We start from the raw sequence: 26,532 nt of genomic DNA on the forward strand, positions 1-26,532 counted from the left end.
ATATAACTTGGGTTCCTAAACATTGAGCTCGAGTTGAAGCAAACATGAACCATTGCTTCGTAATGAATTCTAGTATCTGCATGCTTTGAGCAAGGAGCACATCACACCACCTCTATAACATAATGCTCGGATACAGGCCACATAAACAATTCACCATTAAACCCTCATCTCTGCCACGAAAATAAGCCTATCCAGAGGGCTGACAATGAATGGTGCAATGTCAGGGTACCAAAAGAGGGGAAAGGGAACTGAATGTACTTTTAAAACAAAACCACGCATGGACAAATTAAATTTTGACAGCTGCTTTTACTTAGAATTACTTTCATGTGGTAATCCAGTAAAAGATCAGCTGCAGGAGCAGGAAGGCTTTCGTGCTTGAAACATGACGGAACTGTTCCTGAAAATTATCAGATTTTCCATCAGGTGAGCTGAAAGCTGAAACTATCTGAATAAATGATCAGTTTAGAAAAACATTTCTGTAAAAACTGTGCCCATTAATTGACATTAACCATACATACATTGACAACCACGTCGCGTGTTCAACTTGGGATTTAGTGTCTCAAATGTTTGGGAGCTGAAGTAATCATTTTAATACAGTTCGGGGGTGGAGGGGAGGGGGGAATAACGGTGTCTCACCAATGACCATGTTGCTTTTAATGAGTTGTTCAGCAGATGAATTGGCTATCTGACTCTGAATCTGATGTGCTGCCAGATCAAAGAGATCCAGATAATCTTCAATTAGATATCGGTCATGGAAGCCATTCCAGGGCTGAATAATACCTGCAAACAAAATCATGCTTTAGTACAGAATTTACATACCGCTCCATTTTAAAATGATCTTCTCGTTAAATTAATGGACCAGGGAACCAATTTAATGTCAAATTTCAAGATTACGCACTCAAAATTCTGTCAAGTGTCCAGAATTGTGTTTTGTTATTGTGGAGAAACCCAACAGATAGCACTGCATGTTTTGAAGCATCAGGAGCTTTGATTTCACCATCCCATCGTAATAAAATGATGGACTAAGAATTGCCTATGCTCCCTATTGGTGATGTGCAATACACCACAGCAAGATATGAAATTCAATTTGATAGAACATTTTTTTATCCATTCATGAATTATCTGGAGTCACATGTAGGCCAGGCTGGGTAAGGACGGCAGATTTCCTTCCCTAAAGGACATTGGCGAACCAGATGGGTTTTTACAACAATCGGCAATGGTTTCATGGTCATCAGTAGATTTTCAATTCTGGATTTTTTGATTGAATTCAAATCTCATCATCTGCCGTGGTGGGATTCAAACCCAGGTCTCCAGAGCATGACCTTGAATCACTAGTCGTGATAATACCACTACGCCACCGCCTCCCCTTCAAACGTACTGTTCAGTTATACAAACCCAACTAGTTCACTAACGTTATCCAGGGAAGGGAAACTTCAGTTATACAGTTTCTGATTGACCTGTGAGATCCTACTGAACTCTATTATTCAGCCAGATTATTCAGTTGTGAACAATCACTGCAAAACACAATAAAAAGTAAAATGTTGAATGAACCAATAACCTAGGTATTAGATGAGGACCATGTCCATACAATTCCACCTTAGTCCACCCTGCAAATCTTTCCTCAAAAATATCCAGGGATTGTTGTGAAGCTTGGCAAACATACAATCACATCTACCAGCTAACACCCTGGCATCTGTACCATCCCTGGGTATACTCTGTCCTACCAGCAGGAGAGTCCCATGAGAGGCGGTTCTGTAGCTGAATGGGCTTGGCACTGCAAGTCCTTAACATCAAGTTCACATGAAGTGTCATGACTTCAGGTCAACATCACATTTTTTGCCTTGGTCCCCTGCAGAGTCCACTGGATTCACAATCTGGTTACCATATGCCACACCTATCAATCAGTGAATAAGTATTCTTAATTACTATGCACCACATAAGAAGAAGAACTGCAGGAAACAAGGGCACAACAGGTAACCTGAACAGAGGACATCAATGTTCACCACCATACAAAGCTCAGTAGTACGACTGCTCACTAAACCGAGCAAGTTCTGAAAGAACTAGCTCAAACTGAGGCTGCAAGAAGAGCCAACACAAGGGAATAATCTTTTTGATCCAATGTTTACCAACTTACCTGTTTTAGATATTTTTGTCTGCAATAGCATTGATGTAAGGATTACTACACAGAAAAGACAGCCCTCATTTCGCAGCAAGGATACTTTGCATCAAGCAGTGTGGCAATGTGACAAACGGAGAATAAATCAAGGACTGCAAAATTGGACATCCATTAGGGACTTTGGTCCTTCAGCACAAGCACTGCATGCTTCTGTTTAAAATTCATTTTGCAGGATGTCGGCGTTGCTAGCTCAGTTAGCATTTTTCCCTAGTTGCCCTTCAGAAGGTGGTGGGTGAGCTGCCTTCTTGAATTGCAAGAAGTCTCACAACACCAGGTTAAAGTCCAACAGGTTTATTTGGTAGCAAATACCGTAAGCTTTCAGAGCGCTGCCCCTTCGTCAGATGGAGTGAAAATCTGATTTTCACTCCATCTGACGAAGGGGCAGCGCTCCGAAAGCTTATGGTATTTGCTACCAAATAAACCTGTTGGACTTTAACCTGGTGTTGTGAGACTTCTTACTGTGCTTACCCCAGTCCAACGCCGGCATCTCCACTTCTTGAATTGCTACAGCCACTGAGGCGTAGGTACACTTACAGTGCTGTTAGGGAGGGAGTTCCAGGATTTTGACCCAGTGACAGTGAAGGGACAGCCATTTATTTCCAAGTCAGGTTGGTGAGAGACTTGAGGGGGAACCTCCAGTTGGTGGTGTTCCCAGGTATCTGTGGCTCTTGTTCTTCTCGATGGTAATGGTCACGGGTTTGGAAGGTGCTGCCTAAGGAACCTTGGTGAGTTCCTGCAATGCATCTTGTAGATGGTACACACGGCTGCCACTGTATGTCTATGGTAAAGGGATTGAATGTTTGTGGAAGGAGTATCAAGCGAGCTGCTGTGTCTTGGATGGTGTCGAGCTTCTTGAGTGTTGTTGGAGCCAGGCAAATGGAGAGGATTCCATTGCACTCTCACAATATTTAGATGGCTGGCCCAGTTCAGCTTCTGGTCATTGGTAACCCCAAGATGTTGATAGTGGGGAATTCAGCAATGGTAATGCCATTGACTGTACATACAAGCTTCATTACTATTAAAGAAAGGATGAAAGCAAATCAAATGCAGTAAATGTACTAGGAGCAGTACTAGATCTACCTCAGAACAAGACACTACAAAACCAAAGGCTATAGATAGAGCCAATCAGTCAGAGCAAAGTTTTGTATTCCAACAATGGCCAGTCGAGAATGACATTCAGATAAGCAATGGGAAGGAGGAAATATAAAAATATCATCAACATGTTAGAGCCCAGCACTTTACATTAATGGTTAGGATATGTTTTATTTTTCTATTTCTTGAAAATATTTCCTAAGACCTTCCACCATCACATCATCATGCCAATTCTCTTCATACACCTAGTGGTGCACTAAGGCAGACTTTTCTTTGTATCCACAGTGAGTTATCCCTGGAACTGCTCACCAGTCTGTCGCCAGAAGCTTACATAGCTTTGACAAAGGGTCATCTGGACTCGAAACGTCAGCTCCTTTCTCTCCTTACAGATGCTGCCAGAGCTGCTGAGATTTTCCAGCATTTTCTCTTTTGGCTTACGTAGCTTGAGGGGCGCAATTCCCCATCGAGCGTGGCTGACCAAGAGTCTCTCCCACTCTTACCGCCAGATATTGGCGTGTTTAGAAGGAATTGCAAGTTGACACTGAACCTGTTTGGTCACATTATGAACGCACCTTCATTGGCCAACAAGTCCTGGGGTGGAACCTGAACTTGGAGATTCTGACTCCGAGGCAGGAGTGCTACCCATTGTGTCCCAAGAACCACATCATCATAGCTGTCAATATCCAAGCAATTTGATTCACATAACATGACATGTTATACATTGGGTGGATATTAGAGGATGGGTGTATCTACGCTGTGTATGGGAATTGCTGACATGCTGTACTTGAGAGAATCTTGATAGGGGGACTCTACACTTTAAACATACTAATTAAAGGAAAGGTGAAACACAAACGTACCCGATAGGAATATAATCAAGGTGAGTGCGCTGCTGAATTTACCCCAGTCGGTAGTGAAATCATACATGATAGCTAGGCTATGCCCTAATTGGACTGCTGTCGGTAATTTTAACACACAATGCTGTGTCTATACTTGCCTGCCAAACATTAAAGCCCTGTTAGCTTCTCAGGAATCAGGGCACACATCCAAATATGGCTCAAAAGCAAAATGTCAAGGATAATAAATCATTTTGCCAATATACAATATGCCATTGTATCCAATTTTGAAGTGTTTGACTGGAGAACCGGGAAAGTAACTTTAGAAAAATCAAAACCAGACTTAACGTTCTGTGAAGCCATCTCAGTCTGTCAGAATCACTCAAAGCATGACATTCACTGACATCAGCTGACATCATGGAGGTACCATTCTACCAAGTGGACTAGCTCTACTGTGAAGGTTACATTCAAGATGGAGCCAAAATGCAGCGCTCCAACACAAATGTTACTGCTTTCGGTGACATGGGAAATTATCCCAAAGCTTACCAACAGCATTAAAAAAAACATAATTATTCAAAAACAACTCTAAACGTAACTCTAAGGCACATGAAAAATGCTATTTTGCTGGAAATGCATTTGGGACTTGAGTATGTATTTTAACGGGTAGAAGTAAATAATATTGTTTTATATCTTTCAGTGAAAAGTAAAAAGGATTAAAGAGGGGTATTAATGTTAAAGGGGCAAGATGGGCGCAATCTTACTAGCCATTTGCTGAAAGCGAGGTGGGAGAATTTGGCATCCAGCCAAATCTCTGTTCACTGCCGCAGCGCCAGAGAATCCTGTCGGCACGAACAGCTGAAAGATTCCGCCCAATGTCTTTTCTAAAGAGCTCTGATGCATGAGTCCCTGAAAAATTTGCTTTGTTACTTTATTTAAGGGGTTTTCTAACCAAGATTGTGCTTGCAATATTTTTGTTTAAAAAGGTATTTGCTTGATTTTATTGTAATTTACTCTACTTATTTATTCTGTTAAAGCTTCTTTTTCTCAACTCTAATATCACCGGAAGGTCTCTGACCTGCTTGCCTAGGACATCTGAGTGTTTAAGTTAAAGTTAGAACATTCTGGTTGATTTCAAACATTTCTCAATTTCCAATCAAAAAAGTGGGAAAAATAAATTCACATTTGGATTTTTAATAGACCATTCCGACCAAACTTCTCCCTTTCGCTCAGGAGCTCTCTCTATCCAACAGTTCAACACATGTCAGAGCCCTCAGTCATTGTAAGTCCTTCAAATTTCACTTCATCCTGGTCACGAAAACATGCGCAGCCACATTACTTGGGAGGGTGCTCTCATCGCTCCCTCAGTTAAACTTGATATGGAGTTGCCGGCATTGGACTGGGGTAGGCACAGTAAGTAGTCTCACAACACCAGGTTAAAGTCCAACGAGCCTTCGGAGTGTTGCCCCTTCATCAGGTGACTCACCTGATGAAGAGGCAACGCTCCGAAGGCTCGTGCTACCAAATAAACCTGTTGGACTTTAACCTGGTGTTGTGAGACTACTTACTCAGTTAAACTTGACAGTCCAACTCATCTTCCCATGTCACAGCACAAACCCGCATTCCTCTTCTGGACAAACCCGCCCACTCAGTCCCTTCGCTCAAGAAAAAAGCCCATCTCCTCTGCCAATCTCCCATTTGACTGGCACTCTCCACCTCCATTCAATTCCAGCTGGATTTGCCTATCCCCCATTCAATGAGATTCTACTTTCCTTCCTGTGCTATCAGTTCATGTTGTGCCTGTTCAGTCTAAAATACCTGCTCAGTTAATGCTGGAAACGCTCCGGCTCTCCCTTCCTCGCTCCTGCCCCCAGTTTCTCTCCTCTCCTCACTGCCAGTCCATGACTCCTTCTACCTCTTGTTGTGTACTGAGGAGTCAATGATACCGCTGAAACAGAGAACTTATTTACAGCTGACCAGGATATGCAACAACTTCATTTCTTAAAAAGAGAACTGTATTCTCAATAGCTTTGTGGTAATAACAGTACTGAAGGAGATCGCCAACCCAATGTACCTGTCCTAGACATCTCTGTTCATGGATATTTATGGCTGGCACCATGGCACAGTGGTTAGCACTGCTGCCTCATTGCACCAGGGATCTGGGTTTGATTCCAGCCTTGGGTCACTGTCTGTGTGGAGTTTGCACATTTTCCCTGTGTCTGCGTGTGTTTCCTCCGGGTGCTCCGGTTTCCTCCCACACTCCAAAAATGTCCGGGTTAGGTGGATTTGCCATGCTAAATTGCCCCTTAGTGTCCCAAGGTGTGTAGGTTAGGGGGATTGGTGGGGTAAATGCGTGCGGTTACGGGGATTGAGCCAGGGTAGAATGCTCTGATGGAGAATCGGTGCAGACGCAATGGGCCAAACGGCCTACTTCTGCACTGTAGGGATTCTACAATTTGCTTATGTTGGTCAAAGCCCCCCCCCCCCCCGCAGTGAATTGAGAAATAAGCAACCAATATAATTTAAAAAACACTTAATATGACATGGAGCCATTTTGCATTTGCACCTCCACAATTCCTCAAAATGGTTAACATTTGTGTGATCACATCAGTGAATATAGCTACTCCAGTCCCATATTTAGGTGCATTTTGTGTTGCTGCTGAAGGAATACAATGTGAAGTTTTAGCACGTCCCTGTTATCACCACAATCATAGGATTACAAATTTTATAAGTTATTTACTGACTCTCAGAATTTTAAACAAATCCTTCTGACAAATGATTGAAATACTGTTTGGAGCTTCGAATAAAGTAGTTGTGGTTATTGTAGGAGCGGCAAAGCCTCACCAGTTCCAGCAGATGACTAAATTATCCAAATTAGAGACTATAGTGCAGAACATCCCACAGCTTGGACATCCATACTTAAAATTCAAATATAGAATAATTTATAGGTTGAAATCTGTAGTAAGGCAATAATCCAAAGGCTCCGATTGTGCTAAACTTTTCAAATGGCTTAACGAGGATGTTTTCTTTGTTTCTCTCTACCCTCCCTCAATCCCAGACCCCTGAACAGACAACAAAAATCTGCGGTCAACCCACTTCCTGGTCCTTTCCAATGTTGCTTTGAGTTGACCATCATGCGCGATATGACTAGGGGAGAACCTCCTCCTGGGCTGAGCATTATTCAGTACCCCTTTATAGTCGAGTGCCTGAGATCGAAACTGACCTGCTGCAGAGGCACATACTGGTGCTTCAAGACCATTGTACTTCCTCATATTCTTCAACATGACTTTCAGATGACCTTTTGAAGTAATAATTGCAACATTGCAAAAACCATTATGAAACAAACAGACAAATAATACGCTATCTTGTGACTGGTAGAAAGGTATGACAGTTTTCTTTGAGATACATAGAATTACATAAAATGTACAGCGCAGGAACAAGTCACTGGGCTCAAATGGTCTTTTCTAAAGTAAACGTTTCACGGGTCTCCTCCTGTTCCAGCTGTTTCATCTCAGCGTTTCCAGATATCTTTCCATTGGCTTTTCTCTTCTGTGCAACCACTTTCTGTGGAAGTGAATTCCATATTCTAACCACTCTCTGAGTGAGGACATTTCTACTTATTTCACTACTGGATTTATTAATATCAACCTTGGGATAAAGCTTCCCCTTTCAGTAACTTGCAGATTCCAGTCCAATTTGTGCCTGCCTTGAAGTGTTTCTTCCCCATGAGTATCCGTTTATATTCAGTTATATGTTGTCAAATGCAAAATCTGTGAACCAATGCAATTAGGTAGTATTTTTAAATGTTTTTTTCTCAGGATATAAATATGAACATACAAAATAGGAGCAGAAGCAGACCACTCAGCCCCTTGAGCCTGCTCTGCCATTCAATCAGATCATGGTTGGTCTTTTTGTGTTTTGAATTCCACATTTCCGTCTCCTTCCTATAACCTTTGATTCCCTTGCCTAACAAGGATCTATCTACCTCTGCCTGACCCCCACCTCCACTGCCCTCTGAGGCAAAGAGTCCCAAATTCACACAACCCTCTGAGAGAGAGAGATTCTCCTCACCTCAAGTGCTACCCCTAATTTTGAAACCGTGTCCCCTGGTTCACCCACAAGAGAAAACATCCTTTCCACGATCACCTTGTCAAACTATTCAGGATCTTTTATACTTCAATTAAGTCACCCCTCACTCATATAAACTCCAGTGAAAACAGGCCCAGTTTTTAAAACCTAGTGTCATAAGACAATCCACTCATTCCTGCCATTAATCTAGTAAACCTCCTCTGAAACGCCGCCACCGCATTTATGTCCTTCCTTGAATAAGGAGACCAAAACTGCACACTGTAATCAAGAAGTGGTCTCACCAATACCCTGCATAACTGAAGCATAACATAAGAACATAAGAACATAAGAAATAGGAGCAGGAGTAGGCCATCTAGCCCCTCGAGCCTGCCCCGCCATTCAATAAGATCATGGCTGATCTGACGTGGATCAGTACCACTTACCCGCCTGATCCCCATAACCCTTAATTCCCTTACCGATCAGGAATCCATCCATCCGCGCTTTAAACATATTCAGCGAGGTAGCCTCCACCACCTCAGTGGGCAGAGAATTCCAGAGATTCACCACCCTCTGGGAGAAGAAGTTCCTCCTCAACTCTGTCTTAAACCGACCCCCCTTTATTTTGAGGGTGTGTCCTCTAGTTTTAACTTCCTTACTAAGTGGAAAGAATCTCTCCGCCTCCACTCTATCCAGCCCCCGCATTATCTTATAAGTCTCCATAAGATCCCCCCTCATCCTTCTAAACTCCAACAAGTACAAACCCAATCTCCTCAGCCTCTCCTCATAATCCAAACGCCTCATCTCCGGTATCAACTCCTCAATTCCTCTTGTCATAATGGATAGCATTCCATTAGCCTTCTTAATTACTTGCTGTACCTGCATACCAACGTTTTGCGACTTATGCACCCAAACACCTAGATCCCTCTGCACCTCAGCATTCTGCAATCATTCTCCATTTAAGTAATACTCTTTTTTTTATTCTACCTTCCAAAGAGAACGACTTCACACTTTCCCACATTATCCATATGCCATCCACTCCATCTGTCAGATTTTTGTCCACTCACTCAACCTATCAATATCCATCTGCCACCTCCATATGTCCTCTTCACAACACTTTCCTACTTATCTTTGTGTCATCTGCATATTTAACTACCACACCTTCTCTCCCCTGATCTAAGTCATTGATATAAATTGTAAAAAGTTGAGGCCCCTGTGAGACTCCACTTGTCACATCCTGCCAATCAAACACAGACCCATCTATGTATACTCTGTTTTCTGCTAGCCAATCTTCTATCCCTGCTATTATGTTATATTAAGCTAACTGGTCTATAGTTTCCTGTATTCTGCTTCCCTCTCTTCTTGAATAGAGCGGTTATATTTGCTACATTCTCATCTGATAAAACATTTTCAGAATCCAGTGAATTTTGGAAAATTAACACTGGTGCATCTACTACCTCATTAGCTACCTCTTTTAAGACCCTTAGATAAGGTCCATCTGGACCAGAGACTTGTCAGCCTGCAGCTCCATCAGTTTGCTTTGTACCATTTCCCTAGTGATTGTAATTTCACCAAGTTCCTCTCTCCTCTCCTGATTTACAGCTATTCTTGGAATGTTTTTGTATTCTCTATAGCAAAGACCGAAGCAAAATATTTGTTAATTTCATCTGCCATTTTCTTATTATCTACTATTAACTCACCATTATCACTCTCTACAGGACCAACACTCAATGTACTTAATCTTTTCCTTTTTAAATAGCTATCCATTTATAAATTTCTAGCCATCTTTCTCTCATACTCCAATTTCTTTCTCCTGATTCACTATTTAGCAATTCTCTGTCATTCTTTAGAATTTCAGCAGTCATTTGACCTTCATGCAGTTATGTGCTTTTTCTTGACGTTTGATCCTTTCCTTAATTTCTTTAGTTAAACACGAATGCTGGATCCTCCTCTGAGAATTTTTCTTTGTAGTAGGAATATACTTCTGCGAATTCTAAAACATTCCCCAAATGTCTGCCATTGCTTCTCTATTGATCTGCCGCCTTGCCTAGTATCCCAGTACACTTGAGCTAGCTCAGCTTTCATGCCCATATTGTTGTCCTTATTTAAATTTACAACACTAGTCTTAGACCTACTCTTCCCCCTTTCAAACTTGATGTAAAATTCATATTGTTAGCTGGTGCCTTCACTGATTAATTATTCCTGTCACATTACACAATACCAAATCTAATATAATCAGTTCTCTGGTTGGTTCCAGAATGTGCTGCTCCAAGAAATTATGTGGAAAGCATTCTATGAAGTCCTCATCCATGCTACCACAGCCAATCTGTTTTTTCCAGCTTCTATGTGGATTAAAGTCACCATTTATTGCCGTCCCTTTATCACAAGCTCCTAATATTTCTCCTTCTATACTTTGTCCTATGTTGTAGTTACTATTAGGGGGCCTGTAGACCAATCACACTCCCCTACTATTCCATCTCCACCCAAACTGATTCCACATCCTGATCTCCTGAACCAAAGTCATCTAGAAATATTGCACCGGCACCATTATTGATCAACAGTCCTACCTCTCCACCTTTACCAAGCTTCCTATTCTTCTTGAATGTCACATTCCCCTCAATATTCAGGATCCATCCCAGTCATCCTCTAGCCACATCACTGTAATGATATTTATTACTTCAATGCGCACTATTAGTTCATTTATTTGTTACAAATTTACTCTAAATATTTTCCATTGTAAGAGATAACAGGGTGAAGATTTTTAAAACAGAAAACAAGTTTATCGAAAAAAAAAGTATTTATACTTGTAGGAAAAGCCAAAACGAGGGACCACGAAGGGCCTGGAATTTATGCTTTATTGCCCTGGTTTTCTCAGCATGATTCAAAAAAATAAATCAATACAGAAGAGTGGAGTATTTTACACATAAATTGCATTCAGTACAACTTGAGTTCCTGCAGTCACTTGTGTTAGTATTAAAGACATTGGGCTTGAAGCAGTCTTCGCTCTCACCCCCAAGGTTATCACCACTGGGCATATCTACTAACTGTATTAATTTGCTGGCCTTCAGGGACGCTTCAAAAATCAAGCGGTTCTTTGGGGCCCAAGGACACTTGACACCACGTTCTATAAGCTGTTAAATACAATTTGTGTGTCAACTCATGAAACAGCTGACTAAATTAACTTCAACATCACGAGAAATTAGCTCTATAGGATTTTTCAAAAGTGAATTTCAGTCATTTAAAACTGAGTTACACAGGTGGTGATTGATTGACACCGATTTTTTTTTAAAAGCACAAGACTGTTTAGCCCGTTCATAATTTAAGACCTCTGTCAAGTCATCTTTAATTCATCGCCTTATCCAAGGAAAAGGGCCTGACCTGTTCAATTTTTCATAATCGCTGTAATCTTTCAGTCCTGCTACCATCCATTGTAATCTTTTGTGTACTTTCCCCAGTGCTGCCATGTTCTTTTTATGGCCTGGAGACCAGAACTCTGCGCAATACTCTGAGTGTGACCAGACTAGAGTCCTATACAAGTTTAACATAACTACTTTTGAATTCCATTATCCCTCGAAATAAATCACAATGCATTGTTAGCATATTCTATTGCTTTCAATAATTTGTTCATCCATATCCTTGGATCCTTTTGCTCTTCCACCCTTCTTAGCTCTTTTCATTTTTCAAGCTGGAAGTGATGATTCTAAGTTTCCTATCAAAAAGCCTCACTTTAACATTTATAAATGTTAAAACCCAATTCCTTGTATGCACTATTCAGTAGCATTGCAAATAATCTGACAATGCCATTGGTATATTTGCCAGTTGGAAACTTGGTGGCATGGCAGCACAGTGGTTAGCACTGCTGCCTCACAGCACCAGGGACCTGGGTTCGATTCCTGGCTTGGGTCACTGTCTGGGAGTTTATACATTCTCCCCGTGTCTGCGTGGGTTTCCTCCGGGTGCTCCGATTTCCTCCCGCAGTCTGAAAGACATGCTGGTTAGGTGCATTGACCATGCTGAACTCTCCCTCAGTGCACCCGGACAGACACTGGAGTGTGGCGACCAGGGGATTTTCACAGTAACTTCATTGCAGTGTTGATGTAAGCCTACTTGTGACACTAATAAATAAACTAAAAAACTTTTTGAAATGTGACAGTTCCTCGTAATACTGGAAATGAATGTCGCCTTTCATTTTCCAACTACAGACGGTCCTGAACGCAGCTTGCCCAGTGTTAAATACCTTTACAGTCACTGTTTCCTTTCATTCACAAAACTGTGGGCTAGTATCCGTCCCGACAGCTCCTCATAGGCGTGTAATCTAAATGATGAGGCCAAGTGACAAGTAGGCTCCATACAATAACCTTTATTTAAAGTTTCTTAGCTCGACAATGGGAGCGAGCAACAAAGCATGCCACTTACCAAATCTTTTTCTTGTCCACCAGTGAGGTTCTTTGACTATGGAAAAACTCACTTCTGGATGAAGTCTAAGTCTGTTGTACAGATCTGTAGTCCCACATTTGGGCTGCCCTATAATGTAGAAATAAGGAAGACAGCGGAGGCGGTAGTGTTCGTTCCCACGGTGTTGCAAGTGTTTCCAAATGACCTTTTTCAAGTAATCAAATATAGTCTGAAAATGCTTCGTGTGTAAAAAATAGGCATTTTTCTTATAAGGGTCCGTGGACGCAGTCCCTGTGTATCTTGTATACCAACAATGGTTCTTCACATTTTGAAGAAACTTTTGTGGAATGACAGAAAATATCTGGAATATAAACATAACAAAAAAGTCAAGGAGGTCAATCCCTAGTTTTCATTCTAAAGCCATCTTGACTCCACATTGTTAGATAGTTAACTGCAAAATGTTATTTATAGAATGGTCAATCAGGTAATTTAGTGCCACATGCCACACAATGCCATTGTGAAACCTTGTAAATCATTCGGAAGCAAAATATCTTAGGTATTACCCAATATTCTGTTCAGCATGATCTTTGCAGCTCCACATGTGAATTATGAAGAATTTAATATTGGCCCAAATCTTTCGATTGCCATTGGAACTGCTGCATCCGATGCTGATCAGACAGCAAACTACTTGGATATGCTTAACAAGCCCAAGTTTCAATCCAGGATACAGAAGAATCTTTATACAGGAATCCACACAAACAGCAGTGAAGATAATCAGTGCAGAAGATCTGCCCCCTTTCTATAGCACTAGCCGCTGTAGGGTATGTTTAAATATCCAGTGTGACTAGGTGAGTGGGAGTGAGTGAATGTGTAGTTGGGAGAGTGGCTAGGTGGTTGAGGAGGCAAGGTTGCAGGTGGGTGAGTGGGTAACGGCGTCAGGGTGTAGCGGAGTCAGAAAGGGGTATCAGTTTGGGGGGGGAGAGGGCAGTCAGGTTGGGAGGGTTAGGCGGGTCAGGAGTGGTAATCAGGCCGGGAGGAGATAGTCAGGTAGAGGGGTGGAATAATCAGGTCGGGAGGGGAAGTAGAGTCAGGTCGGGAGGAGGGCGGTCAGGTCGGGTGGGGGTTAGTCAGGTTGTGGGGGGGGGGGGGGGGGGGGGGGGTGGTGGTGGTGGTGGGTAGTCAGGTCAGGAGGAAGTAGTCACTTTGGGAGGGGTAGTCGGGTCAGGTGGGTAGTCAGGTCGGGGAGTGGTAGTCGGGTTGGGAGGGGTAGTAGGGTGGGGTAGTCGGGTCAGGAAGTTGATGGGGTTTCGGAGGGGTTTTCAGTTCTGTAGTTAACCAGGAGTTGAAAAAAGATTTTTCTAACATTTCCTGGGTAACTATCAAGGTGAATAAATACAAACTGTCCTTCGGATGGACCCGGGAAGCAGGTGAATTTATCCATCAGAAGTTCAAACTTCCTGAGCAATTCCCACAGAGTCAGGACGTTAGGATTTCTGCAGGGTGCGGATCCACGTTTTTAGTTGTACATCCGGTCTCTGATGATCCAGAGACGGGAAGATCAGGGCCATTTTTCTTACCATTCACTTTCAAAAGGTTCTTGGATAGTTCAACACCACAGACACGGGATTTACGAAAACATGAATAAGCGGAACATCACTTGCAAAACAAATCCCAAAAACAAACTTGGATAAAGTGAAGAGAATGAAGACACTGGCTTTGCCTCGAGTCATTACAATTCAAATACCTACAATATTTGTGAATTTCTAAAATAAACTTCCACAAATACACATGCCATCAAGAATATTGCTTAACTAGCCACATTGGGATAGAAATTGGCCATGATCTGTTTTCTGTCACGCACAGTCCACATCCAAATCCAAGGTTCACCCGAAAACAGGTCTTGGATTTCATCTCAGTAATTTGAATGATCTGTTGATATCAGTCAAGCCCAGGGACCCAGCACAGCTAGGTCATAGAATCATAGAATCACGACAGCGCAGAAGGAGGCCATTCAGCGCATCGAGTAGACGGCATGGTGGCACAGTAGTTAGCACTGCTGCCTCACAGCGCCAGGGACCCAGGTTTGATTCCCGGTTTGGGTCATTGTCTGTGCGGAGTTTGCACGTTCTCCCCATGACCGCGTGGGTCTCCTCCAGGTGCTCCGGTTTCCTCCCACAGTCCGAAAGACGTGCTGGTTAGGTGCATTGGCCCGAACAGGCGCCGGACTGTGGTGACTAGGGGAATTTCACAGTAACTTCATTGCAGTGTTAATGTAAGCCTTACTTGTGACTAATAAATAAACTTTAACTTTACTTGAGTCTGCACCAACCACAATCCCACCCAGGCCCTATCCCCACAACCCTACTTATTTACCTTACTAACCCCTGACACTAAGGGACAATTTACTCATGGCCAATCCGCATAACCCGCATATCTTTGGACAGTGGGACGAAACCGGGGCACCCGGAGGAAACCCACACAGACACAAGGGGAATGTGCAAACACCGCACAGACAGTGACCCAAGCCGGGGATCGAACTGGAATCCCTGGCGCTGTGAGGCAGCAGTGCTAACCACTGTGCCACCATGCTGCCCCAATATGATTTTTTTTTTCCTCAGTGGAAATAAGAATCAAGAGAGATGTAAATAGGCTGTTCATTTGCTATCATCCATTTTTTTAGCGTGACTTAAAATGAAACAGGCTCTAAGGAGCAAAATGTGGAATCAATGTGGGTGGAGATAAGGAATAGTAAGGGGAAGAAGTCACTGGTGGGCGTAGTCTATAGGCCCCCAAATAATAACTTCAAGGTGGGGCGGGCCATAAACAAACAAATAACAGATGCATGTAAAAATGGAACAGCAATAATCATGGGGGATTTTAACCTCCATATTGATTGGTCAACTCAAGTCGGATGCGGTGGACTTGAGGAAGAGTTCTTAGAATGCTGTCGTGATAGTTTCCTTGAACAGTATGTTACAGAAGCTACGAAGGAGCAAGCTATCTTGGATCTGGTCCTGTGTAATGAGACAGGTAAAATTAATGATCTCCTTGTGAGGGATCCTCTTGGAATGAGTGATCACAATATGGTTGAATTTCTAATACAGATGGAGGGTGAGAAAGTAGGGCCCAAATCAGTGTCCTCTGCTTGAACGAGGGGGATTACAATAGGATGAGGGCGGAGTTGGCTAATGTAGACTGGGAACACAGACTAATTGGTGGGACAGTTGAGGAACAGTGGAGGATTTTTAAGGAGCTTTTTCTCAGTACTCAGCAAAAATATATTCCAGTGAAAAAGAAGGAATGTAAGAAAAAGGATAACCAGCCATGGATAACTAAGGAAATAAAGGAGAGTATCAAATTAAAAACCAATGCATACAGAGTGGCCAAAAGTAGTGGGGAACTAGAAGATTGGGAAGGCTTTAAAAAACAACAAAGAACTACTAAGAAAGCAATAAAGAAAGGAAAGATAGATTATGAAAGTAAACTAGCACAAAATATAAAAACTGATAGCAAAAGTTTTTACAAATATATAAAACGGAAAAGAGTAGCTAAAGTAAATGTTGGTCCCTCAGAAGATGAGAAGGGGGTTTTAATAATAGGAAACGAGGAAATGGCCGAGGCCTGAAACAAGTTTTTTGTGTCGGTCTTCACAGTGGAGGGCACAAATAGCTTACCAATAATTGACGGTCACGGGACTGTAGGGGGTGAGGGCCTTAAAATGATCACTATTACTAAAGAGGTAGTGCTGGGTAGGCTAATGGGACAAAAGGTAGACAAGTCCCCTGGTCCGGATGGAATGCATCCTAGAGTACTAAAAGAAATGGCAGAAGTGATAGCAGATGCATTAGTTGTAATTTATCAAAATTCACTGGACTCTGGGGAGGTGCCAGCTGATTGGAAAACAGCTAATGTAACGCCACTGTTTAAAAAAGGAGGTAGACAAAAGGCAGGTAACTACAGGCCGGTTAGCTTAACATCCGTAGTTGAGAAAATGCTGGAATCTATCATTAAGGAAGAAATAGCAGGACACCTGGAAAAGAATGGTTCAATCAAGCAGACGCAGCATGGATTCATGAAGGGAAAGTCATGTTTGACTAATTTACTGGAATTTTTTGAGGATATAACGAGTGCGGTTGACAGAGGGGAACCGGTGCATGTGGTGTATTTAGATTTCCAGAAGGCATTCGATAAGGTGCCTCACAAAGGGTTGCTGCATAAGATAAAGGTACACGGAGTTGGGGGTAGTGTTAGCGTGGATTGAGGATTAGCTATCTAACAGAAAGCAGAGAGTCGGAATAAATGGGTGCTTTTCCGGTTGGCAATCAGTGACTAGTGGCGTGCCGCAGGGATCGGTGCTGGGGCCTCAACTATTTACCATATACATAGGTGATCTGGAGGAGGGGACCGAGTGTAGGGTAACAAACTTTGCGGATGACACAAAGATGAGTGGGAAAGCAAATTGCGTGGAGGACACAGAGTCTGCAGAGAGATTTGGATAGGCTAAGTGAGTGGGCAAGGATCTGGCAGATGGAGTATAACGTTGGTAAGTGTGAGGTTATGCACTTTGGAAGGAATAATAGTAAAATGGACTATTATTTAAATGGTGAAAAATTACTACATGCTACTGTGCAGAGGGATCTGGGGGTCCTTGTGCATGAATCACAAAAACTCAGTTTGCAGGTGCAGCAGGTAATCAAGAAGGCAAATGGAATGTTGGCCTTTATCGCGAGAGGGATGGAGTATAAAAGCAGGGAGGCCATGCTGCAACTGTACAGGGTACTGGTGAGGCCACACCTAGGGTACTGTGTACAATTTTGGTCCCCTTATTTAAGAAAGGATATATTAGCTTTGGAGGGGGTACAGAGAAGGTTCACCAGGTTGATTCCGGAGATGATGGGGTTAGCTTATGAGGAGAGATTGAGTAAACTGGACCTGTACTCATTGGAGTTTAGAAGGTTGAGGGGAGATCTTATAGAGACATATAAGATAATGAAGGGGCTAGACAGGGTAGAAGCAGCGAGGTTATTTCCACTTACAATGGAAACAAGAACTAGGGGGCATAGCCTCAAAATACGGGGGAGCCAATTTAGAACAGAGTTGAGGAGGAATTTCTTCTCCCAGAGGGTAGTGAATCTTTGGAATTCTCTGCCCGATGAAGCAGTAGAGGCTACCTCATTAAATGTGTTTAAGTCACAGATAGATAGATTTTTAAACATTAAGGGAATTAAGAGTTATGGGGAGCAGACGGGTAAGTGGAACTGAACCCACTATCAGATCAGCCATGATCTTAATGAATGGCGGAGCAGGCTTGAGGGGCTAGATGGCCTACTCCTGCTCCTATTTCTTATGTTATGTTCTTATGAAAACAAGCCCCAAGTGTTTACAACAACGTAACCTTCAATCTGCAGACAGTGGAACTTTGAGAGTTCAGCTGGGTCAGCAGTTCTCCTGGTTTTTACTCCCAATGAGCTAAACAATTGTCTAGTTGTGCTGGCTCACCAGGCATGAGAGGTGCCAACTGCTCATCCAAATGACTGAAATGAGAGCCAAGACCCAATTTTGGGTGAACCTCAGGTTTGGTGATGTGCCGTGTGCACATTGTTTTTTTACCTGAGAGAAAAGAGATCATGGCCAATTTCTATACCAACGTGACTCGGGGTGGCAGCGTCTTACCAACAATCCCGAATATCTGTGGGTTCAAATTTCACCAAAAATTGTTATAACCGAAGTTGCTTTATACAGAAATCTGGAAGAACTTCCAGGGAACTGAGTTCACTGAAATCTGTATTTTGGAGAGGCACAGTGGCACAGTGGTTAGCACTGCTGCCTCACAGCGCCAGGAACCCGGGTTCGATTCCCGGCTTGAGTCACTGGCTGTGTAGAGTCTGCACATTCTCCCCGTGTCCGCGTGGATTTCCTCCGGGTGCTCTGGTTTCCTCCCACAGTCCACCTATTGGTCAGGTGCATTGACCATGCAAAATTGTCCCTCAGTATACCCAAAGAGGCGTCGGAGTGTGGCGACTAGGGGATTTTCACAGTAACTTCATTGCATTGTCAATGTAAGCCTAATTGTGACATTAATAAATAAACTTTGCTCGTTTTGATTGTAGTTTAGCATTAAGAATCGCCAGGAACAAGTTGAAGAGCCAGGAATACACATCGGGTGTTCTGGCCAACGTTCCTCCAACAAACAATACCACACGTAAAAAAAGAGTTTAACCGGTCACTTGTCTCAATGCCATTTGTGGGACCTTGCTTATAAAAAAACTGCCGAATTTACCCACCTAACAATAAGAATGACACAAAATAATTAATTCAGTGTGAAGTGTTTTGAGACGTTACTGGGAGATGTGCTAGGTCACCATATAAATGGAAATTCTACCTTAAAAAAAAATTAACTTCTTCACAATTCTTTTTCAGATGCTCAAAGTAAACAAATCCATCAATGGAACCTTGAGAGTTGTGCTGCCTCTTGGCAATCACTAAAAGCTTAGTATTTTGGGTTATTCTCAAAGGATTTATGTGAAAACTAAGATGCACTTTGCATCTTTCCAGTTTAAAGCATATTTAGTTTTATAAATCTCAAGATACAGCATACAGGAACTAAAAGAATGGTTTTTGAACCCTGTTTATGTGAATTGCGCAATCCTCACTGAAGGTTACAGCAATAAGTATAGACATGGATAAACGAACACTTCATTCCAGGCTGCTGGGCCAAGGTGTTTTACTGAACAATAGCCCAGATTGAATAGTGCAGATATGATATGATTGATGGGTGCTCTGGAACTTTGTTTGTCACTGGGCGAGTGAATTATGTTGCATTTGTGTATAATTTGACAATGCCATGATTAAATGGATGGGCTTGGAACCATAAAATGGTCGGCAATACTAAGTTTATAAAAGAAGCATGATTATAGGCCAAAGAGACTTTCGCATTTCATGCATTTGTATGTGATTATGTAAAGTGAGAAAGGCTTAGCACAGCTTTCTTATCCGTTCAACACTAAGATTAAACAGTGCAGCATAAATCAAAGATTGAACTTGGAACCTTCCTTTCTGCCTTCATGTCATGCCATACAGCACTGAATCATCAGGGCAGCCAACTAAGAACTGTATTAATACTCTAAATCCAATAATCATCCTTAACTAAGTGAATAATAGAATCCCTACAGTGCAGAAGGAGGCCATTAGGCCCGTTGAGTCTGTACCAACTCTCTGACAGAGCATCTTATCCAGGTTCCCCACCCTATCCCTGTACCCCTACGCATTTACCCCACTCACCCCCCTTAACCTATACATCTTGGGTCATTAAGGGGCAATCACCCCACCTCAGTACTAATGAATAATTTTAAAAGCAAAATCACTCCCAATATTGGATTCGCCACAAGGTAAATACACTGCATTTCAGCATTTCATAGTAGTTGGTTGGCATACCAGTGAAAGATGTTTTTCAAAGTCAGGAACAGATGATCTTAGTACTGACTGTATTCCAGGAAAGTGAGTCTCACCTATTAGCTACATGCAGCAACTTGTAAAGTTAGTCTAGACTGCGGCACAGAGTGAGATCCGTAAAAAGTGATGGCAATAATTTAACTACGAATAAATACACTAAGTGGAAAATTGTTGCGTGCTATATACTTTTAGCTTAATAACCCATCTGAATGTTGCAGGAATGCTTAAGTATTGTTTTCTGAAGACGTCGTGGAAGACATTGCAACAGATATATTATAGAAGAATATGCTTCGACTCACATGTGCTTCTTGCTTTACAAGATCCTCCCTCCCTGGCAGTCGTCTTGGCATGAGCTGAGGTTTGGAATCACTCGTTTCAGTGAAGAGTTCTGGTGTTGCGTAGCTGATTCTTTCCAACCAATTAAACGGCGAGGAATCAGCGTCGCCCTCAATTTCTGCAGAGTCCAATTCTGGAGATTCTTCATTATTTGTGGTTGTACTGTACTGGAATGGGGATGGAGTCAGCAGCAATTTCTGTTGGTCTCTGGTTAAAATATAAGACGCCATAACTAGGCAGAGTATTATGACTCCCAAAAACAGGGTGCCATGTTTGGCTTTCCATGTGAAAATGTACCCACTCCACCCAAACCTGCGCTCCGCCTTGATCTCCAGTGTTGCCAGCAGTTTCATTGGCTGACGCTGTGCTTCATGAAATAGTGGCGGCAGTTTTTGGTAGCCTTTGTTGCAAGTGAATGAGGCGAGCTTATTTTCTATACGATCAGACCCTGGATGCATGTTACTCGGTCATGTACCTTGTAATCGTGAAGCAAAGGTACACTGCAATTGTACATTAAGTAACTACATCTTCAACTGATGTCCTGGACTAATTCTCTTGTCACCCTGACATTGAAAATAGTCAACCTCAGTCGTTAAGTGGTTTGGCACAATCTTGTTCGTAAGTTGAGAAGACACTTGCCCGATGTCAAGTCAGTGGATCAGACTACCTTTAAATATATCTGCCAAAAGAGAGAAAAATATGCAATAAATATAAAGATATACTTTCTTTCACTTACTGAAAAATACCAATAACCATCTTACACACACAATGTAGGGCAGCACGGTGGCATTAACACTGCTGCCTCACAGCGCCAGGAACCCGGATTCGATTCCGGCCTCGGGTGACTGTCTGTGTGGAGTTTGCCCATTCTCCCCGTGACTGCGTGGATTTCCTCCGGGTGCTCTGGTTTCCTCCCACACTCCAAAGGTGTGCGAGTTAGGTTGATTGGTCATGGTATATTGTCCCTTAGTATCCCAAGATGTGCAGGTTAGCGGGATTAGCAGAGTAAATGCGTGGGGTTAAGAATATGGGGCAGGGGGGTGGGCCAGGGTAAGATGCTCTGCCGGAGAGTCATTGCAGAATGGGCCGAATGGTCTCCTTCTGCGCAGTAGGGATTTTATGATTCTATGAAATGTCAGATAAGGATGGGGGGGCGGCTAGTGAATCTTCCCCGAGTCCATTGGCCATTGCCAAAGGCCATCGCGCTCTTTAACCCGGTCCCCTATTCACCCTCTATGCCGAGACCCCCTGATCCTGGATTTTACCTGGGCTCCTTGACATGGTGGGTCAGGCTGCAGTCCCAGCAGTGGCCACTGTACCTGGATGGCGCTGCTGGCCATCCAAACACATCATTGATGAGAATGGGGATTAAAAACCTCTTAAAACCAACAGCTTATGTGCAACAGCTCAATTGGCTGGTCTCTCTCTCTCGGCGGGATTTCCTCCCTAGAAAAGGGCGTACGTCTTGCTTCAATACAATTGATACTGCTTCTAGAGTTAAACTGCTGCAGAGAAGCCATCAGGATTGTGGGATACCTCCCCATCACCGTCTTTTCTGCTGAGGAGGGCAAGGTGTGGAGCAGGCACTGTGGTGCCTTGAAAACCCAGCCTAATTTTTTAGGTCATTGGCCTTTCATCAGATCTGGCAAAGTTAGAGATCAACGTCAACAACTTCAACCATTGGGTGCAATTTAATTTAATACCCCCCAACCTGGAGGCTGATTTAGAGGTGATGGGGCGGGGTACCCCCTTTCTGGGCACTCACTGCCCAACAAAGCCGCTCACTGATGAAAAGGGACTTGGAGTAAGACCCCACCCATCATCTCTACCCTTCAAATTGACCAACCTCCTGAGCCTCACTAGGGCCTGCTTGTATGACCCGGTGAATACCCCCATTCTCCTGTTTCCTTGGACTCCACTGGTCAGTTTTGGTATAGGCCCCAGTCTACACTGGCAATGGTCAAATGTCCAAGCAGCACTGCTGGTGCTTAAAGCTGCCGGCCTCCAATGGGCTGGAAGCTCTCAGGGTTTGGGATATGGCACCATACCAGGGTGTCCAGGGGGAACGTTGCCTCACAGAAGACAAGAAGCCTAATGGGAGCAGGTAAGTGCACCAATGGGACACAATCCCATCATGCCTACTGAAAATGGCAGCAAGGGGGTTGTCACAGGTGGACAGGCCTCTTGCCATGATCATTAAATTACACACATTGATTCTGTTTCTTTCTCCATAGATGCTACATGTCATGTTGCGCATTTGCAGCTTTTTCTGTTTTTATTTCAGACTTCCAGCTTTTGCAATGTTTTGCTTTTGATGTGGAAGTATGAGACAGAAGGTATAATCATATACAAAGTTTTCATAATATTCCAGAAGGTGATCTCCTGTCTCTCTCTGTTCTCAGTGAGTGGTTGTGTTGTTTCATAAGGGAAGGAACATTATAGCTGCAAAACACAATGTACTGTTGTGGTGCTTACGTACAGGCATGTCTCTAATTATCAAATAGTAGTTAAGCAGACACTGACTGGATAAAAGCAAATTACTGCTGAAGCTGGAATCTGAAACCAAAAGAGAAAATGTTGGAAAATCTCAGCAGGCCTGGCAGCATCTGTAAGGAGAGAAAAGAGCTGATGTTTCGAGTCCAGATGACCCTTTGTCAAAGCAGCTTTGACAAAGAGTCATCTGGACTCAAAACCTCAACTCTTTTCTCTCCTTACAGATGCTGCCAGGCCTGCCGAGACGCTGACTGGAGTTCATTCAGAAGTTTGTTGTTACTTAGGGCGGAGATCAGAACCTTGTTTACAGTAAAAGTCAATTCAGAAAGTGTAGACAGCGTGGTTGAATCTTACTGCCTTCCTCTCTGGTGGAGCAACAGGACTATTTTTAGACCGTGAACCCGACCTCCAAAAAGGCAGGTCTTCCAATCGCTCTTTATCAAAGCAAACCTATTAAGAAGCTACCTCCCAACTCCCTGACGAATTAGAGAGGGTGGACAGGATGAAGTGACCATTTGGTCAGAGGAAGGCTTTCTCTTTAGAGAGCCCATGGCAAGTTTCCCAAAAACACAGCAACACTCGGGACTTTTTGTGCTACAGCATCCACAGGATGAGGAGGATTGCCTCCTGGTTCTCTTGCTTCTACCCAGAGATCCAGCAGTGAAGTGAGCTTTCCCGAGGACAGAACAAAGAGGACAACCTTGCCAACCTTGCCAACCTGGTTGGAAGTGGCCAATAAAATCAGCAGACCAAGTATGTTCCTTTCAATCAAGGACCCAGGACCTCAGGAAGGCAAGACAGATGAGTGGTGTAATACCTCACACTCGCTGAGTTTTTTGCACAGTAAGCCTCAGTTCAACACATCTTGCAGCATTTGGGGGCGAGGCGGGGGGTTTGGGGGTGAGGCGGGGGGGTTGGGGGCGAGGTGGGGGGGTTGGGGGTGAGGCGGGGGGGTTGGGGGCGAGGCGGGGGGGTTGGGGGCGAGGCGGGGGGGTTGGGGCGAGGCGGGGGGGTTGGGGTAAGGCGGGGGGGTTAGGGGCGAGGCGGGGGGGTTAGGGGCGAGGCGGGGGGGGTTGGGGTGAGGCAGGGGGATTGGGGGCGAGGCGGGGGGGTTGGGGTGAGGCGGGTGTGTTGGTGGTGAGGCAGGGGGGTTGGGGTGAGGCGGGGGGCCGCAGTGCTGCAAGGCAAGTTTTTTTGGGGGGCGACCAGAGTTTCGTGGGGATGGCATGGCGGGGCAGTCGGGGGGAGGTCCCTGGTGAGGGGCTGTTGTGTGGGGCAGGGTTTCAACTTTTATTCAGTTACATCAGGGGGCCCTTTAAAAGTTTGAAAACCTATGTTGCTGGCAGGGCAGCAGCACCTCTCAAGAGCAATGAGGGATGGGCAATAAACGCAGGCCAGCCAGCGACGCCCATGTCCCACGAATGAATACAAACAATGTTGTGGGACCCGCTCCTTTATTTCTTTTTGGTGAAGTGTTTAAAATAGAGCGGAAAAACCCGGCGGCACAGCTAGCGGCCTCTACCCTCCGGTTTTCCCAACCCAGGTGACACTTTGCCAAAAACTGTCAAAATTCTGCCCAAGAGGTGCATGTCTATGTAAACTTGGTGCGAGAGGCATTGAGTGAGCGTGAGAGGGATGATATGGAAGAGATAGATCTCTAACTGGTCTATAGTGACCCAGTTGGCCACAAGGAATACAATGGTGGCCTTCGCAAAATTTCACATGTTGTTCCAGAGCATGAAGATAGCCATGGATAACACCACCGGAGATACGCAAGTTTCATTGAACAAAATGAATCTACGGAGTCACTATCCACACCTGATCGCTGATCACAAAATATTTACATGAACCTGGCAAAAAATGTGATTGTCAAACTACGACCATAAACAATGGGAGAGAATATTTTCTCATCCCATCAGAAAAAAAGGCAAAGTAGCCGGTTAGGGTAACTGTGCTAGCAGCCACTCAAAATAATGAGAAGTTAATGCCAATGAATTCAAAATGGCAAAAAAATTTAAACAGCTTCGTAAACACGGGGCGATATGTTCTTGGTTCCAGTGGAGGGGATGGAAAATAATAGGCTTTTAAAACAGAAAGAATACCTTTGTGTTAAAAAAAATATTGTTTTGGTGCTCCGACAAGTTACATCAACTGCTGTGGAAAATTTTATTTCTATGTCTCAAGAGTTGCCACATGTCCAATTTATGTAGGCGCACTTTAAAGAAAACACCAGCATTCATGCAAACTTCAACCAAAACACCAGCAGCCCATTGAATGCTTTCCACGGCTTTGCTTCTGCATTGAAAAACAATGCCGTGTTTGTCCTGCTTCGTCGTAGTTCACAACCTTTAAATCAGCTTACTGTTTCATAAACCTCAAATAAATTTTATTTTAAGGACAGGAGCATTGCCACTGAATTGAAATATCTGACTCAGCAACCTTCTTTTTAATCATACTTCTGAACTGAGATGGATCTTAAAACCATCACCTCAACATGAACTAAGTATATGTCTCAGCATTTTGTCTGACCCAAATCCTTTCATGGAGATGCTGATGTTACACTGCAGAAAGGAGGAATTGAATGACCTATTTTTAATACAGTCACCCTTTTATTTGACATCATTTAACGTCTGCAAATCGATGAATCAGGCTCAATAATTGAGGATGGAAAATCAGAGGGGGCGTGTATAATATTTCAGGATTTTTAAATCTGATAAGATGCGACAATGTGACATAAGGACTGGTATTTTGCCACTTCGCTCAGGCGAGGCTTGTAAAAGCCTGCCCAAGGCCAATGGAGAATTCCGTCCAGCGAGCCGCGGCTGCCCCGATTCCGGGGCGACTGTGGTGGTAAAACTCCGGCCAAGGTGTTTGGTATGAACTTCCTGAGAGGGTGTTGGAGGCAGGCTCAGTCGAGGTATCCCAAATGGAATTAGATTGCTGGCTGAAAAGAAAGAATGTGCAAGATTCGGGGATAAGGCAGGAGAGTCTGGTTAGATGGAGTGTTCTTTCAGTGAGCCAGTGGAGATTTGATGGGCTGAATGGCCTCCTGAACTGTAAAGAATCTGTGATTCCGTGCAATATCATGTGATCTTCCCTTTCTCTTCAATATCATATCCAGAACACTTACCCGTTCATTTCTTTCCATGTTTCAAGAGTTGCCACATGTCCAATTCATGTAGACGCAGTTTAAAGAAAACACCAGCATTCATGCAAACTTCAACCAAAACACCAGCAACCCACTGAATGCTTTCCAAAGCGGGCGGCACAGTGGCACAGTGGTTAGCACTGCTATCTCACAGCACCAGGGACCTGGGTTCAATCCCAACCTCGGGTCACTGTCTGCGTGGAGTTTGCACGTTCTCCCCGTGTCTGCATGGGTTTCCTCCGGGTGCTCCGGTTTCCTCCCACAGTCCAAAGAAGTGCGGGTTAGGTTGATTGGCCATGCTAAATTGACCCTAGTGTCAGGGGATTAGCAGGGTAGGTATGTGGGGTTGCAGGAGTGGGGCCTGGGTGGGTTTGTGGTCAGTGTGGACTTGATGGGCCGAATGGCCTCCTTCTGCATTGTAGGGATTCTATAATTGGCAAGCAAGCAGTGAAGACTCTTCAAATCAGTTAGAAAGTGACGGGGCAGGCCTGTGATTTTAAAATTCTCATGCTTGTTGTCAAATCCCTCCATAGCCTCATGTCTCC

At 43.7% G+C, this 26,532-nt stretch overlaps 1 protein-coding gene across 2 annotated transcripts in view; it reads right to left on the reverse strand.

Moving 5' to 3' along the window:
• Window positions 1-26,532, reverse strand: part of LOC144500447 (carbohydrate sulfotransferase 15-like) — an 83,386-nt gene that overhangs the window by 20,305 nt on the left and 36,549 nt on the right. For both annotated transcript variants that reach the window (XM_078223380.1, XM_078223379.1), the window contains exons 2-4: window positions 20,310-21,025; window positions 12,580-12,919; window positions 637-780 (exon numbers count right to left, since the gene is read on the reverse strand). In XM_078223380.1, coding sequence (XP_078079506.1) covers window positions 637-780; window positions 12,580-12,919; window positions 20,310-20,804 — 979 coding nt within the window. In that variant the 5' untranslated portion in view covers window positions 20,805-21,025. The remainder of the gene's footprint in view (window positions 1-636; window positions 781-12,579; window positions 12,920-20,309; window positions 21,026-26,532) is intronic.

The sequence above is a fragment of the Mustelus asterias genome, chromosome 11, assembly GCF_964213995.1.
Source record: "Mustelus asterias chromosome 11, sMusAst1.hap1.1, whole genome shotgun sequence".
In the NCBI taxonomy this organism is placed as follows: Eukaryota; Metazoa; Chordata; class Chondrichthyes; order Carcharhiniformes; family Triakidae; genus Mustelus; species Mustelus asterias.